General features: G+C 51.0%; 1 protein-coding gene across 1 annotated transcript in view; it reads left to right on the top strand.

The window, feature by feature from the left end:
• The window catches only part of LOC147700479 (putative cation-transporting ATPase 13A4), a 941,662-nt gene that overhangs the window by 812,428 nt on the left and 113,422 nt on the right, over positions 1-15,812 (top strand). The window contains exons 22-23 of the mRNA XM_086929645.1: positions 10,792-10,834; positions 14,871-14,980. Coding sequence (XP_086785771.1) covers positions 10,792-10,834; positions 14,871-14,980 — 153 coding nt within the window. The remainder of the gene's footprint in view (positions 1-10,791; positions 10,835-14,870; positions 14,981-15,812) is intronic.

Raw genomic sequence — 15,812 nt, 5'->3', positions numbered from 1 at the left:
ATAAATCTGCGCCCTGGTTCTCCGACTCCCTGAGGGAACTAAAACGCCGTTGCAGGCAACAAGAGAGAGCCTGGCGACTAGATTTCCTTCCGGATAAAAAGGCCGCCTACAAAGAGGCGATTAAAGCTTATAAAACTGGAATCAGGCTCGCCCAAGCCACCTTCTACTCAGATAAAATACTTGAAGCTAAATCTAAGCCGAAGGAAATCTTCAGTATAATAAAGCGATGCACCAGCCCCAATACGGCAACCCCGCCTAATAAAACCCAGGACCAATGTAACGAGCTGGCAAACTTTTTTCATGACAAAGTTGTAAAAATCTATTCAACATTTCCTTCAGTAGCCACAAACCGGGATGCGACTGCCTCACCCCTTCCGAGATCGCACCTTCCTCCCGAGCAGCCCTCCCTTGAGCACTTCCCTCTTTTGGATCTCGACACCTTAGATAAGGTGGCACGCCAAGTTAAATCAGGCTCCCCATGTGACCCTGCCCCCCCAGATGTCTTGCTGCAGGCCTCTAAAACCACCCTGCCAATAATACTGGAACTTCTCAACTCGTCCATCTCTGCATGCACTGTCCCCACGACATGGAAGCAAGCCATGGTGCGGGCGCTGCTGAAGAAACCTAGCCTAGATCCCGACGATAACGCTAGCTACCGCCCCATCTCACTTCTCCCCTGGGTCAGCAAGGTTTTGGAGAAGTTTATAAACACCCAACTCGTTCAGTTCCTGGAAAACCACTCTCTGCTACACACATCGCAGACAGGTTTCAGACCGAAGCACGGGACGGAAACCGCCTTGTTAGCAGTCACGGAAGAATCGCGAAGGGTACTGGATCAGGGGGGATCAGTGGCGGTGATCCTCCTTGATCTAAGTGCCGCATTCGATACGGTCAGCCACAACATCTTGCTGAACCGTCTCCATGACATCGGAGTATCTGGCGACGCACTAAGATGGTTTGAGTCCTTCCTGTCTGACAGATCCTTTCGGATCTTTGATGGCGAGACAAGGTCCCCCAGGAAAACCCTCAGCTGTGGAGTACCACAGGGCTCTTCCCTGAGCCCTGTGCTGTTCAACGTTTACATGAGGCCGCTGGCGGATGTCGTCGAACCGTATGGCATCAAAATTGTGTCATACGCCGACGACACTCAACTAGTGGTCTCATTGGCCGCTAGCAACAACAGGCAATGCCCGGCAGATCTGTTAAAATGCTTAGAGGATGTCAAGGGTTGGATGACCTCCTCCTCCCTAAAACTAAATGGGGATAAGACGGAGCTAATGCTCCTAGGCCCAACCCCCCCAGTACCCTTCACCTCTCTATGGCCCTGCACTCTGGGTCCCCCCCCCCACCCCCAAGGAAAGTGTTAAGAGCCTAGGAGTGTGGCTGGATAACAAACTCTCGTTTACCACCCAAGCCACGAAGTTGTCCGCCACATGTTTCGGCCTACTAAGAATTCTTAGAAAGATCCTTCCACTTCTACCGCTAGAAGCTAGAAAGGTGGCGGTACAGGGCCTCATTCAGTCTCGCCTAGACTCAAATAATGCCCTGTATGTTGGGGCTCCCGAAATGACCTTTCGGAAACTACAGATCGTGCAAAACTGCGCAGCCCGTACCCTGCTACAGATTCCTCGCTCCCAGTCAGCCAGACCTGCTCTGAAGAGTCTCCACTGGCTGCCACTGAGGCAGAGAGTAGCATTCAAGGCGTTATGCTTGGCACATAATGCCTTCTGGAAAACAGGCCCATCCATCAACAACGACCTCGTAACCCCCTATCACCCAAACAGGAATCTTAGGTCGACGGAAGCCTTCCTTGCCGTTGTACCCAGAGTGAAGAGAGCAAGGTCGGGTGGCAGGCTGTTCTCTCTAAACGCGGCAAAACGCTGGAACGCCCTTCCCCTCTCACTCCGATCGAACTCTAATCTGCTTTCATTCCGGAAAAACTTGAAGACGCTACTGTTTGCTGAATCCTTCGTGTCTTAACTCTCCTGTTCCTGGTTTCTCCGCCTCAGCACAACTCAGCGCTTGGACGCCCCTGGGCAGCAATCGCGCTTAATAAATTTATTTTCATTTCATTTCATTTCATTCATTTCAAAGCCTTGACTGGCCCCTCAGCCGCTTTCCTGAAGTCCCTGATCACCCCCTACTGTCCCCCCGCACCTTGAGGTCCACCCACCTTCAGCTTCTGGTCATCCCCCGTTTTAAACTCTCTAAACTAGGTGGCTGCAGCTTCACTCACCTGGCTCCCAAGCTGTGGAATTCTCTTCCACTTTCACTCAAGACCTCGTGTTCTCTCCTATCATTTAGGAAATCTTTGAAAACTTTGCTCTTCTCACACCCCTGCTAAATCCCTCTTGCACAGCCTCAGTGTGCAATCAGCGCCAGGAAACTCATGGTGGCAGTGCGCTCAATAAATTCCCCTTAACATTAACATTAACATTAGCATGATGGCAGGGGAGGAGTGCACCTGGTCCATGATGGGGCTGGACTTTCCCCACACAATGCTGGCTCCACCCCCTGGGGTGTGACTGATGACCCTAGCACTGCCAGTGAATGAAATGAGTGGTTGAGCTATCAAGGGTACTTCAAAACCAGCTGCCACTGGTTTCTCCCCCGCCCTGCTCCTATAGACAAAGGGTTTTACAGTATAAGAAGGGGCCGTGTCCCCATACATTTGTTTCTGCTTTTGGATCCTGCCAGAGGGGGCTACTGCTGTTGCTGGGGCCAGGAGGACCGCCACTTGGATTGTCTCCCTGCCTGGAGACCCAGTGAGCTGGCTCTGGGCCCATCCTTGCCCCCCTGCCTGCCTAAGGACTTAGCTGGACTTTCTGGATGCCCTTAGCGCTAGGAGCGCTTTACTTCTGGCCCATAGCGCTGTGAGCGCTTTATTTGTTCCCTTTAGCTCTAAGAGCGCCTTATTGTCCCTGCTAAGCGCTGGGAGCGCTTTTCATTTTTATCTAGCGCTGGAAAGTGCTTTGGGTGCCAAGCCGGTGCCACCAGGCATTTGTCCGAAATTGCGGCGCATAGCAAGTGCCTACCTCGCTTTATATTTTAATTAGAACCCGGTGCCCACCCGGCATTGACCCGTGTGTTCACCGCTGCAGCCCAGGACAAAGAACCGCCAAGAGAAGTTACCGGGAGAGCCGCGCTGGGATTGGCCCAGCCGGCCGAGCCTCCCGCCGCATCATCGGAGGAGGAAGCAGGAAGCAGCCTGCATTGGCCGACCCGAAGCTCCCGAGCGAAGGGAGAGCCCCGGGGAAAGCGCCCCACCCGCAGCCCCAGCGAGACAGCCGATGAGTGGAGGGAAGGGAGGAGGGCGTCGGGGCACATTGCTGGTGCCCGCCCCTCCCCTTCCGTGTGCGGGCCTGACCGAGCGAGGCCCCCGTTGTGTTCGGGCCCAGAGAGGCTCGTGGGGCATTAGTCTTTGCTGCTGAGTCCCCCTTGAGGGACTCCAACGTTCCGCATCTTCGTGATTGGAGCCCCAAGGCTCCTGGGGGCAATTTGTGTATTTCGAGCCTGAGAGGCTCCCGCCCTAGATTTATTCAGGAGCCTGCGAGGCTCAGAACCGGCCCCATTGTTCTTCGAGCCCTGAAAGGCTCTTGGGCCCCAATTGTTTTACGAGCCCACGAGGCTCCCGGCCATATTGAATTAGAGCCCTGAGAGAGGCTCTGGGGGCATTTAATTGTTTTAGAGCATAGAAGCTCTTAATCGTCATTTAGTTTATGTAGAGCCCAGAGAGGCTCTTGAGACACAGGCAGTTGGTTAGAGCCCCGTGGCTCCCAAGCTGTGTTGCCCTCACCCTTGTTCTTGAGCCCAAGAGGCTCCAACGTTGCCCAGCTGTATTTACAACTGTCCAGCACTTAGTTTAGGCTTTGTAATTTACTTGCTTATGTGATTCCTGCGCAAATGTTCTACCTGCTTAGAGGATTGTTTATGTTATTACCTTTGCTAAAAGTGACCTACTTAGGTGATTGTTTATGTTTTATCCCCTTAGCTAAGAGTGACCTGCTTAGAGGATTGTTTATGTTATTACCTTTGCTAAAAGGGACCTGCTCAGAGGATTGTTTATGTTATTACCTTTGCTAAAAGTGACCTACTTAGGTGATTGTTTATGTTTTATCCCCTTAGCTAAGAGTGACCTGCTTAGAGGATTGTTTATGTTATTACCTTTGCTAAAAGGGACCTGCTTAGAGGATTGTTTATGTTATTACCTTTGCTAAAAGTGACCTGCTTAGGTGATTGTTTATGTTTTATCCCCTTTGCTAAATGTGACCTGCTTAGGTGATTGTTTAGGTTTCCTTCCCTTTGCTAAAAGTGACCTGCTTAGGTCATGGTTTTCCTTCTTTAGGTCCTGATGATAAGGTCCTAGTTCCCTGCGTGATTTCCCTACAGTGTTTAGGGTGCGTAGGAGGTATTTTCCCTTTACCAGTGATTACTGGTTGTGTGCTGCATTTACTATTTTAGTGCTACAGTCATTATATGTTTATGTGCTAAGTGTTATACCTACAAGTATTATTTCTAAAAAGTGCCTACCCCTGACAGTGGTCCATTTGGCCCTGTCCTGTACATAATCCCTTGTAAACTCTGCCCATGCCTGTTGGCACATTGTAAAGTATTTGTGTTATCTAATGTGTTTTTGCTATAATACAAAGGCTATTTTTTATATAACCTTGTGTGGAGTTTCCTTTGTGGTGGGCCTTGGGTGTTGTTGCTGGATGCGCGCGCAAACGCTTTACACATCGCCTCAGAGATTATCCTTGCTGCTCGCGTCACGTTACCTAGAGGGTGAGCAGGGGTGATCTTGGTCTGTAACTCCCTTGCCCTGACCATAGACATGGTGGTCTCTGACTGACTTTGGCGTGAGCCTTGGCCAGCCCGGGGTCCCGGGTCTAACAAGCCCCCACCCCCCTCTAACCTCCTGTAATACCACAGAGACCGAAATTATACCAAACGGTTAGCCTGGACTACCAGGGAGGGAGGGATGTAAGTAAGGGAAGCGAGGGAGTAGGACTCAGGGTAATGCAATTACCGGTAAGCAATTGAGACATTACCTCCTTGTCCCTCCCTCGCTTCCATTCCTTACGTATTGAGACGTACAAAGCCCAACAGGACAACCAAAGAAGGTATGCAAAAACAGGCTAATCAAAAAACACAGATAACAAGGAATACCACAACACAGGAACCATAGCGGAAAGAAACTTAGGCCATATTATCAATAAAGGGTGATACATTATCGCCGCTTTTATCGGCAGGAAACTGCCGCTAAAGCAGCGATAATGGGCTTGATAATGTGCCTTGTGAATTCCCATAAAAGCCCAGGTTCTGGTGTTAACCTGGGCTTCTATGGGAATTCACAAGGGCATATTATCAAGCCCATTATCGCCACTCTAGCAGCAGTTTTCTGCCAATAAAATCGGTGATAATGTATCGCCCTTTCTCGATAATATAGCCCCGTGTACCCAAAACCCTCAGCATGGACAAGCACCCGGCCAAGGAACGAGAGGCAAAGGACAACGGCGAAGCTCAGGTGGCAGCCCGACAAATCTTCGAAATGGAAGCCCCATGGACTTCCTGTACAGGAGGCTGCCATGGACCGAGTGGAACAACCCTGAACGCCCAAAGGAGAAAGGTGCCCCGCCGCCATGTACGACAAAAGGAAGGAGTAGAAGTACGCAAACCCCGATTCACAGGCCCAAAGTAAACAAAAAGCGAACCAGACAAACGGAAAGGAGCGACCCGTTCCAAATAGACCAGGAGAGCCTGCCGAACATCCAAAGAATGCAGCCGCACCTCAGACTCCGACACCTGAGAATCAAAAAAAAGGAAGAAAGAACCAACTCCTGAACTTGGTGGAATTTAGAATCCGACTTAGGACGAAAGGAAAGGATAGGTCTCAAAACAATCCAGTCCTCAAAATCTGACAAAAAGGATGTTTGGAAGAGAGAGCACCCAGCTCACCAAGGTGGCGAGCAGAGGAAATGGCCACCAAAAAGAAGGTCATGAAGGACAAATGGCAGAGAACCACAGAAAGCAAGGGCTAAAAGGGAGAGGACATCAAAGCGTCCAAGACCAGAGACAGATCCCAGGTGGGAAAATGCAGCAGAGGGGTAAGAAGAACATTACCCAAACTCCTATCAGGCAACCAACCAACCCATCAGGATCGGAGAGATTGACCCAAGAGCTCCGAAATGCCTTAATAGTAGCCCACTGTAAACGAAGGGAAGAAATCTCCAAGCCCAAAGCAGCACTTTCCTGGAGAAACAGCATCACCTCAAACAAAGAAGAGGAAGCAGGGACCAAACCCCTGCTATGACACTACCGACTGAAAGAACGCCAGCGTCTCAGGTAATACCAGTTGGACGACGGGCGCCTAGCTGCCTGCAGAGTAGAGGTCAAGCCAACCGAAACACCATTACGCAGCAGACCTAAGCGTTCAACCTCCAGGCTGCCAAGCGCATCCTGATCAGAACCTCCCGCCGCAACACCGGGAACACCAAAGGGGATGGAGCCAGAGGCAGCAACCATTCCACCCCGACCTCATCTCCACCAGAAGAGGAAACCAGGAGGCACGAGGCCAAGCCTGAGCCACCAGAATCACCGGAGCCCCCAAGGAAGGGACCCGAATAAGGAAGCAGAGAAGAAGAGGGAAGGGAGGAAAGGCATACAGAAGCCCACAAGGCCAGGGGCAAGAGTGAGCATCCACCGCCCAGTCCGAACTCCTCCGATGGCGGGATGCAAACCGGGCCATCTCAGCATTGCCCAGACAAGCAAAGAGGTCCACCACTGGAACACCCCAACGCACCGTCAGAACCACAAACAACTCCTGACGGAGGCAGAAATCCACAGAAGTTGGGATGGCTACGCTGAGAGCAACAACCAGGGAATTGGACACCTCCCGAATGAGAATAGCCGAGAGAGCCACAAGATGAGACTCCGCCCAACCAAACAACTGCGATGCCATCAGAGCCAGAGACGAGGACCTGGTCCCCCCCCAGTCTGTTCACGTAAGCCATGGCAGTGACGTTATCCGTCCGAACTAGAACAACTGAAACCTGCAGATACCGAGAGAAGGCCAACAGAGCCAGACGGACTGCCTCCAGTCCCCTCCAATTTGAAGACCCCCTGCCCTGAGAGGGGGACCAGAAGCCCCTGGTCCGATGAACCTTCAGCCAGGCCCCCCCACCCAGAGAGGCCAGCATCTGTGGTGACCACTACGGGAGCCGGGGAGAGAGAGAGAGACTCCCCTCAGCAGATGATCCCAAATCAACCACCAAACCCAGAGCTGACCTGAGGGGACATCGGAATCGGAGAAGAGAGGGCACGGCAATTGGGAGACCAATGCGCCAGACCATGAGCCATCAGAGGGCGCAAATGAAACCGGGCCCATGGAACCAGAAAGACCATGGCCGCCATGTCCCCCTGCACCTGGAGCCAACGACCCGCCACCTGAACCGTACTGGACAGAAAAGACAGGATGGAAGAATGAATCTTGTCCACCCCAGCCTCAGGTGGAGAGACCACCCCCAAATCCAACCAAAACCAAGCCCAAATGAAGAGATGATCCTGGGACGGAACAAGGAAGGATTTCCCGACATTGATAAGAAAGCCGTGCCCCCTCAAAACGGCCAGGACCACCTCTGTGTGACCGAGGGCCAACCGGAAGGAGGGAGCATGGACCAACCAATCGTCCAGGTAAGGAAGCAGAAATATTTCTAGGCCGTGGACCAAAGTGACCAAAGGAGCCAGAAGCTTGAGGAAGACCCACGGAGCGTACTTCAGCCCAAACTGAAAAACCGCAAAATGGAAGTGAGAGTCGCTGATCATTCAGATCGAGAGAAGACATGAAGTCCCGGACCCCCACCAAAGGAATGATGGATTGCAAGGTCACCATCTTGAAGTGAATGGTCCGAACCCAACCATTCACCCTCTTGAGGTCCAGAACCGGCCGGAACCCCCGAGACACCTCCTGGACCAGAAACAAAATGGAATAACAACCCTGACCCCGTTGAGCCAGGGGGACCTGTGCAAATGCCTCCTGCACCAGAAGAACCTGAACCCCCTCCAGAAGAGCCGAACACGGCGCCTGGGACCAAGGGACAGATGCACAGATGGAGACCCAACCGGATGGAACATCAACAAAGCCGAAAGGACAACCACTCCCGACCAATGCTCAGCAAACCCACACATCCAGCCACCAAGCATCTAGGAAAGACAACAGCCTCACGCCCACAGGCCAAGAGGCCGCCTCACCGCAGCAGCCAGAACATCTGCCTGAAGGCAACCGACATACCCTGGCACCCGCCACGGCTGACACTGTTATGGTCATGAAGGTACACCAACGGACCAGAAAAGGATCAGAGGACCACCGGGAAGACCGGAAGAAGAAGTTGAGAAAAGAGACAGAATCCAGAAATGCACATCAAAAAGCATCAAGCCAACAAAGGGGAAAACAAGGAGAGAAGACTCCTCCGAAGAATCCGCCCTCCAGACATGCATTCACAGGGAACGAGGCACAACCGAAGAGACGGCAGCCAGGAGAATGGCCTGCTGCACCATGTGGACAAGCAAGCCTGAGCAGTCTGTTACCCCATGAATAGCCATGGCGAGAAACCCAAAGACAGACACCAATGACTGCGCCGCAGAAGGCAAATAAAGCCAACCATGACAACAGAGTGTGGAAGAGAGACCCCCCTCCACTAGGGATCACAATCACTGCCGGAACCCCCCTGAGCATGCGTCCATGAAAGGGCACAGCGAGCACGCGGGGCCTAACACACAGCGGAAATTCGTCATCTACCCCTCCGGAGCAGAGAAAGACATAAATCCGAAAAACAAACTACCCGGAAGAGGTTGAAGGCCTGACAGATCCCGAAGAAGAAGAGCACTCAGAGGGCGGGTCCACCGGACCCATCGCAAAATGAGAAGCCCCGCGCACAGCAGGGACCCTGGCTACCAGAGCACGAGCCACAGCACCCCAGAAGACTGCGTTCAGCAGGACGCATTGCCAGAACGAACCAAACACTAGAAGCACAGCAGAGAGAACCTCAGCAATACAGCTGGCCGGCAGCGGCCGTACATCCCGACCACATGATGGAAATGCGAGCAGGCACCGGGTGATGTCACTTCAGAAGGTGCCCCGCTTGCTGAGTCCATGAGTTGGAGGCGTGGGGGGGTCAAACCCAAAGGCGAATGTGTGGACAGACTGAGCAGATACCAGTTGCCAATCCCAGGTGCTGAGCTAACGTAGATTGAGTCCCCAACAAACAAGGAGCCGAACAACCGTGAGGTACAGAAATGAGGCAAAATGGTTTAAAAAACACAACCCAAGCAGCAAACCCATAATAAAGGATAAAAAACGGCCCTTACTGTAATCAGGGACAGAAACAGTCAGCAGAGGAACCCCGCCGTCCCCACCGCTGCCGCTTCTCCTTCCCGGCTTCTCCTTTCCGGCCTCCAACCTGGAAAGACAGCCCCAGCGACACAGGACCGGTGACTCCGTCAGCCGAACCCCGCCCGCTCCGCCGCCAAGAGTGCACCGCTACTCCAGACACGGCCAGGGAAGGCATCGCGCTACCCAGGCCAGCACTGCCAGGCCCTGCAGGCAAAGAACAACAAGGGAGAGGATCTCCCACGAAGAATCCAAACGAAAAACTTCAGAAGAAGACCGCAGAACCGCAAACGGCCAGCGTGTGGTACGCACATCTCAGCAGGTGAGACAAGAAAAAACTGGAGGTTTGAGGGGGGTGGGAGCTACTTATAGTCCCCGCGTGATAAATCACATGGTATGGGTGTCTGGTGAGGGAAGGATGCCTCAAAGCGTAAGGAATGGAAGCGAGGGAGGGACGAGGAGGTAATTTGCCTTATTTACAAGGCGGCGTTAAGCCTGTGTTAAAAACAAGGCAATGCTGCCTTGTAGATAATGCCCCTTTCACGCAGCATTGCCGGAATGATCACATGAATGTACTTTCTGTAACAAACAAATTGATATGCAAATACAGATCTGCACGGAATAATTTAGCATCCAAAAACATGTTATTCCACTTTAACTCCTACATCAAACTGGCCCTGCATTGAGCAAGGCAGTTCCAGTGAGGATAGAAGAAGGTTAGATTTTGATGACAACTTTCTTGAGTGGCGTGACATTAGCCCCCTAACTGCAGGGGGTCCCCTCCGGCACTCTGCTTGGGCAGCGGCCCCCTGGCCTGAGAGCTCCTGACTGGCTTTAGGTGATGGGGCCCTCCATGCACTTGGCAGCGGTGTCCCCTCAAGTTTTCTTACACCACATGACTTATCCCTTTCAGCCTCATACAGGAAAGAAAGTCCTCTCAGATTCCATTATGAGGATTATTATCAGCCCAACGTATTTCATTTGCAGTTTAGGAGCATTTTACAAGCTCAGGAAAAGATTGAACTTCATAGGCGACGTATGTTAGAGCCTCGCCAATGAGGTCTTTGAGGCTAAAGGAGGAAGGCCTGGATGTGTACTCTTCAAAGAAGCTGAACCACTTTTAGATGGATATGCAGATGCCCCATCGCAGGTGTTAAAGCAGGATTATTTATCGAAGGGCAGGTTTGCTATGGGCGACAAGGATACTTGTGAGGCCTCCTTCACCTTATATTATCCTTTTGATAAAGTAGAGTTACAGAGATCATGGTTGCCTGTCCCAGCCTATCACTGAGCAGCATTACAGCAGCAGAATGAAGTACAATGATTTGTTGTTCACTAGGAGGATTTTGGTGAAAATATCAAGACTTCAGCTTCAGAACTCACTGTCTCTATCTTTTGTTTTCTAGTTACTATGTGGGAATGTGTGGAGATGGTGCCAACGACTGTGGGGTGAGTATAAGAAGCCCGGCACCTTGCCGTGCACAGACTGCTGGACGTCCTGGATGCATTAATGGGAGAAGCATCTGAGTCATTAGGATAGACCTTCACTATTATCAAGGATCACATTATTGATTCCTCTAACTCCTCCTAGAACTTGATTGGTTGGAATCACTGCTCTATAAAGTCCGAGGGGCAGTTTTACAATAACTGGCGCATCCCTGCATATCGGCAAAGATGCACCAGTAATTGTGCTCCGCAGCTCCGCCACCAATGATGCGCCGCATTTACAATGCGGCACACAGTGGGGCAAAAACGGCACAGACGCGTGACGCGTTGCTGGAGTTGGAGTAAATCTGCCCCCGAGCGTGGCTACAAATGGTGTCACGGGAAGTACAACCAGCATGTGTGAAAAAACGAACAGGACAACCTGACCAAGGTTTAGCACAACCAAGACAGTAGTTTAACAAATATTATTGCGGTGCTGCACACTTCCAGTGCCTGTCGTCCCAAGGCACAATTCCCGATCAAACAAACTTTTAACAAATGACGGATGGGGCACTCAATAGAATATCTCAGAGAAGGTGCTTTGAGTCCAAATAGTTATTGTTAGAACTGGCTATTTCTGGTAGGCTAAGGCTGACGCCAAAACCAGGCAGAAACCACCATTCTAAGTCAGGGCAAGGAAGTCACACGCCAAGATAACCCCTGCTCAACCCCTTGGTAGCTTGGCACGAGCAGACAGGCTTATCCCGGAGGCAATGTGTAAAGCATTTGTGCACGCACACAACAGCAACAACATCCTAGGCACACCACAAAAGGAACTCCATACAAGGTTATATAAAATAACTTTTGTATTGTCAAAACACATCAGATAGTATCACACAATATACATGGTGCCAACTGGCACGGGCAATATTCACAAGGGATTATTTACACCAGGACAGGGCCACATGGGCCATTGTCAGAATCAGCACTTAATAGAACATAGAATATAGGATATAAAATCACTGTAGTACAAATTAGCAAATATAGCACACAACCAGTAACTACTGGTAAAAGGTAAGTACCACCTACGCAACCCTAACCGCCTTAGGAGAATGTCACGCAGGGAACCAGGACCTCACTAGGACCACCTGTACTAGAAAGAACAACCACCTAAGTATCACAATACAATTAGGGGTATAAGCAAGAACACATTACACATGATGCATCACAACATTCAGAGGTGTAGGGAAGGAAAACACATGATGCATAAAACATACATTCAGCGGTGTAATAACAAGGCACATGATGCATCAAAAACACATTCAGAGGTGCAGGGAAGGAAAAATACATGATGCATAAAGCAACACATTCAGAGGTGTAAAATCAAGGAAGACACATGATGCATAAAAACATTCAGAGGTGCCAGAACATAACTCAATAAAGCAAAAACACATGATGCCCAAAAACATTCAGAGGTGTAAGATCAAGGTGCGTAATCATATTAAATGCATTACATTTCCTAGCACCACATCACATTGCGCAAAACTCACAGAAGCCACCTAGGCCAACTGGCCTCGCATAGGCTCAATGCCCTTAGTCCAAATGTCAGGCAGGCTGCGCAGGCAGCCAAGAACTCAAGCCTAAACATGGCAACTGCCCACGAAGTGCTGGGCAGCTGTAAAGAGTTGTGGCCACACGGTGGAGCCTCGCAGGCTCTGGCCAAAAGAGATTCCCCCTAGAGCCTCTCTGGGCTCTCAAGACAAAGATACAGCCTCACTAGGCGGTGGGGTCCCTCACGGGGGACCCGGGAACACTTGGGGTGCCTTGAGCCTCTCCTGGACTCTCAATGTACATGTGGCGCTTCTGAGCCTCTCTGGGCTCTCAAAACCAAACAACTGTGGCCCCTCGCTGGAGCCACTTAGGCTCTGAACGACTCAATGCCCCAACACGTGGGAGCGGTCAACTGAGCGCACGGGGCCGCTCTGTCTCGGTGCCCTCGACTGGCACTTCACAAATCATCTGCTCCCTCATGGAGCGAAAACAGCAATGCCCCCATGCCGTTGAAGCAGCCCTCTATCAAGCAGGGCTGCTCTGAAGGTTGCACCAGCGTGGTGCCTCCACTTCGCTCTCCCGGCCAGCTGTACTCACCGGCTCTCTCGGTGGGAGCTTCTCTCAGGATGTGGCATCTCTTCTCCTGCGGGGCTTCCCGGGACTCCTGGGAGCCCCACACTGCTGTTGGCGGCCTCAGCCGCCATCTTCTCTTCACCCCCAGCCTCCTCCTCACCCGGCAGCTCTTGGGCCAATCCGAGCGCGGCTCAAAAAACAAGCCCCTCATGACGCCGCACTTCTTCTCTGCGCTAGGCCAATCCTAGCGCGGCTCACTGGGCGAGCCTCTTGCGGCGGGCCAATCGCAACGCAGCCCCTGCAGATGAGCCTCCCGTAGTGGCCCAATTGCAGCGCGGCCCCTTCGGTCTTGCCTTCGGACCCCGGGGGCAGATGGCGGTAAATTTCCAGAGGCAAACACGGGGTAGGCTTCCTGGTTTTAAAAATAACAAAGCAAGGTAGGCACTCACTAAGTAATTCAATAAACGGGGTGGCACCCGTCCACTCGGCACACAAAGGGCAGGAGCGCTTCCCACACGGGAGAACCACAGCGCTCTGCCCGAAATCAGGATAAAGCGCCCACGCGGTGCTGGGGAACCCAGAAATCACAAAAAATGCCCTAGAAAGGACCCCCACAGTAAGGAGGGTCCCAGCAGCTGCAGGGCATTACAGGACAAGACTTCTAGGGCAAGTAAAGTCTCCCAGCCATCCTCAGGCCAGGCAGAAAGGGCCCCCAGGAAGATGTCCTCCAGCAGTCCATCAGGTATCCAGGGGCTGGGCAGGGCCCAGGGAGGCAAGCCTTCCCCTGAGCCCAAGCAGCAGCATGCCCCTGGCAGGATTCGAGTCAGAAACAAGAACATATTGGAAGGGGACACAGCCCCTTTTTATACAGAGAAATCCTTTGTCTAGCAGGGTGCAGGCAGTGTAAGAACCAGCTAGAACTGGTTATAGGGAATTCCTTTCAATGGCTAGGCTAGGGACATCAGACGCACCCCAGGGGGTTGAGCCAGCATTGTGTGGGGAAAACCCAGCCTCACTCTGGACCCTCAAACCAGACAGTCAATCCACAAGCAGACCCAGGCTCACTCCTCCCCTCACATCAGCATGCTAAACACTCCATTCACCACCGGGGCAGACCCTCCCAGACTCTTGGAGCCAGGCTCACCAGCCAGCCTCAGCCAATCACACGCCAGGCACACATTACACAAATATGCCAACTTCTAAAAGTGGCACTTCTACACTAGACACAATCATGCCGCATATATCATCGCGCAGCATTCAATCTCACGAGTTCGCACATACCAAACTCGACCCTGCACTCCCCACACATCAGGAACTACCGTGGGAATACATATTCCCCAATCATTCCTATGGGAGGGTAGGTCACTCACCACACATACACAGAAAGCTCACGCACTTTACACTGTACCACAGTGAAAAAGTGTGCAGAGGCCTAAAATCACCAACACCAGGTCACAGAAACAGGCTAGGAAAAAGCTAAAAGTTTCGGGGTGAACCTGCCAAAAAGGGCCAGGTCCAACAGTTATCTTCTTTATTATGGTAATTATACCAGATAAAACAAGCTGCTTGTTTTATCTGGTATAATTACCATAATAAAGAAGATAACTATTTGGACTCAAAGCACCCTCTCTGAGATATTCTATTGAGTGGGCCTTCCGTCATTTGTTAAAAGCATGTGTCAAACAACATCAGTACATTTATTTATCACATGGAACAGGCAGCCGTCCTGTATGTAAGAGTCTCTTCATGCCTTCAGAAAGGAAGAAGGTTCTTTTTCAGCAGTGTAGTAGCGTCATTCTTTTTTGCCAGTTGTTCTTTGGGGATGTCAGTCAGAACTGTATTACATTGCAGTGCAAAAGCTATTCACATGTAAATATATAATATTCACACGCTTCCTCAAGGACTAATAACCTGTACACACATTTTTGTTCAACAGGCCCTTAGAACGGCTCACGTTGGTATCGCACTTTCAGAGCAAGAAGCGTCAATGGCTTCGCCCTTCACGTCGCGAACCCCAAATATTGAATGTGTTTCTGAAGTCATCAAGTAAGCCAAATACTGCATATTGTTAGTATTAAGTGAAAAACAATGCATGCACGGGTCATAGTAAAAGACACACAGTCAACACAAGTGTCATATTCTCAAGGGTAAACTTCCGTTTTAGGTGTCAGAGCCCAAAGGAGAGGCGCTGCACCCCTCACCACTCTCCGGGGGGTCCAAGGAGTGCCTCCTCCCCAGACCCCTGCCCAGACAGCTCACCCTCTCCTGGAACCCCTCACTGTTGGAGGCACTCCCCATTCTGTTCTGCCTTGGAAGCAGGGAGCTGCCAGGGCTGCTTCTTGGCTTAACCATTCTGGGTTGTTTTTTTTGTTTTTGTTTTTTACTGTGACAGGAACTCAAGGGCACCCAGTGATATTTTGTTTTTGTTTTCTGTTTTTACTGCACAATCTGGGCTTTTCTTGTGGCTTAAATTGCAACAAAAATATCAGAAAGTGGAAGAAAGTAACCAGAGGGAGCACAGAGCTGCTGGGCTGAGGAGATATATACACTATTGAAAGTATTCTTTAAATGAAAATGTGAAGGGATTTGCTATGGTTTCCTAGAAGCCATGAGAAAGCCCCAGGCATGTCAGTCTGAGGAGGTGAAACGTGTTGGCTATTGAGAAATGGTATATCCAGTGGTGACCTTACCTTCGGAATATGGAATTACCCGCCTTGAAATACAAAGTGAATGACAAACAAAAAATGGATTCTATTAAGATTTATTACTGAAAGGGAGTTCACTCCCACTTCAGCCTCAAACGGTCCATGTAATGGCGCCCACCAACACGTACATAGAAGAGTCTTTCATTGGGGACCTGTGTACACATATTTGGTTG

This window comes from Lissotriton vulgaris, chromosome 7 (genome assembly GCF_964263255.1).
Source record: "Lissotriton vulgaris chromosome 7, aLisVul1.2, whole genome shotgun sequence".
NCBI classification, from domain to species: Eukaryota; Metazoa; Chordata; class Amphibia; order Caudata; family Salamandridae; genus Lissotriton; species Lissotriton vulgaris.
Note: the sequence above shows the minus strand (reverse complement) of the source record. Positions and strands in the feature narration are given on the sequence as shown.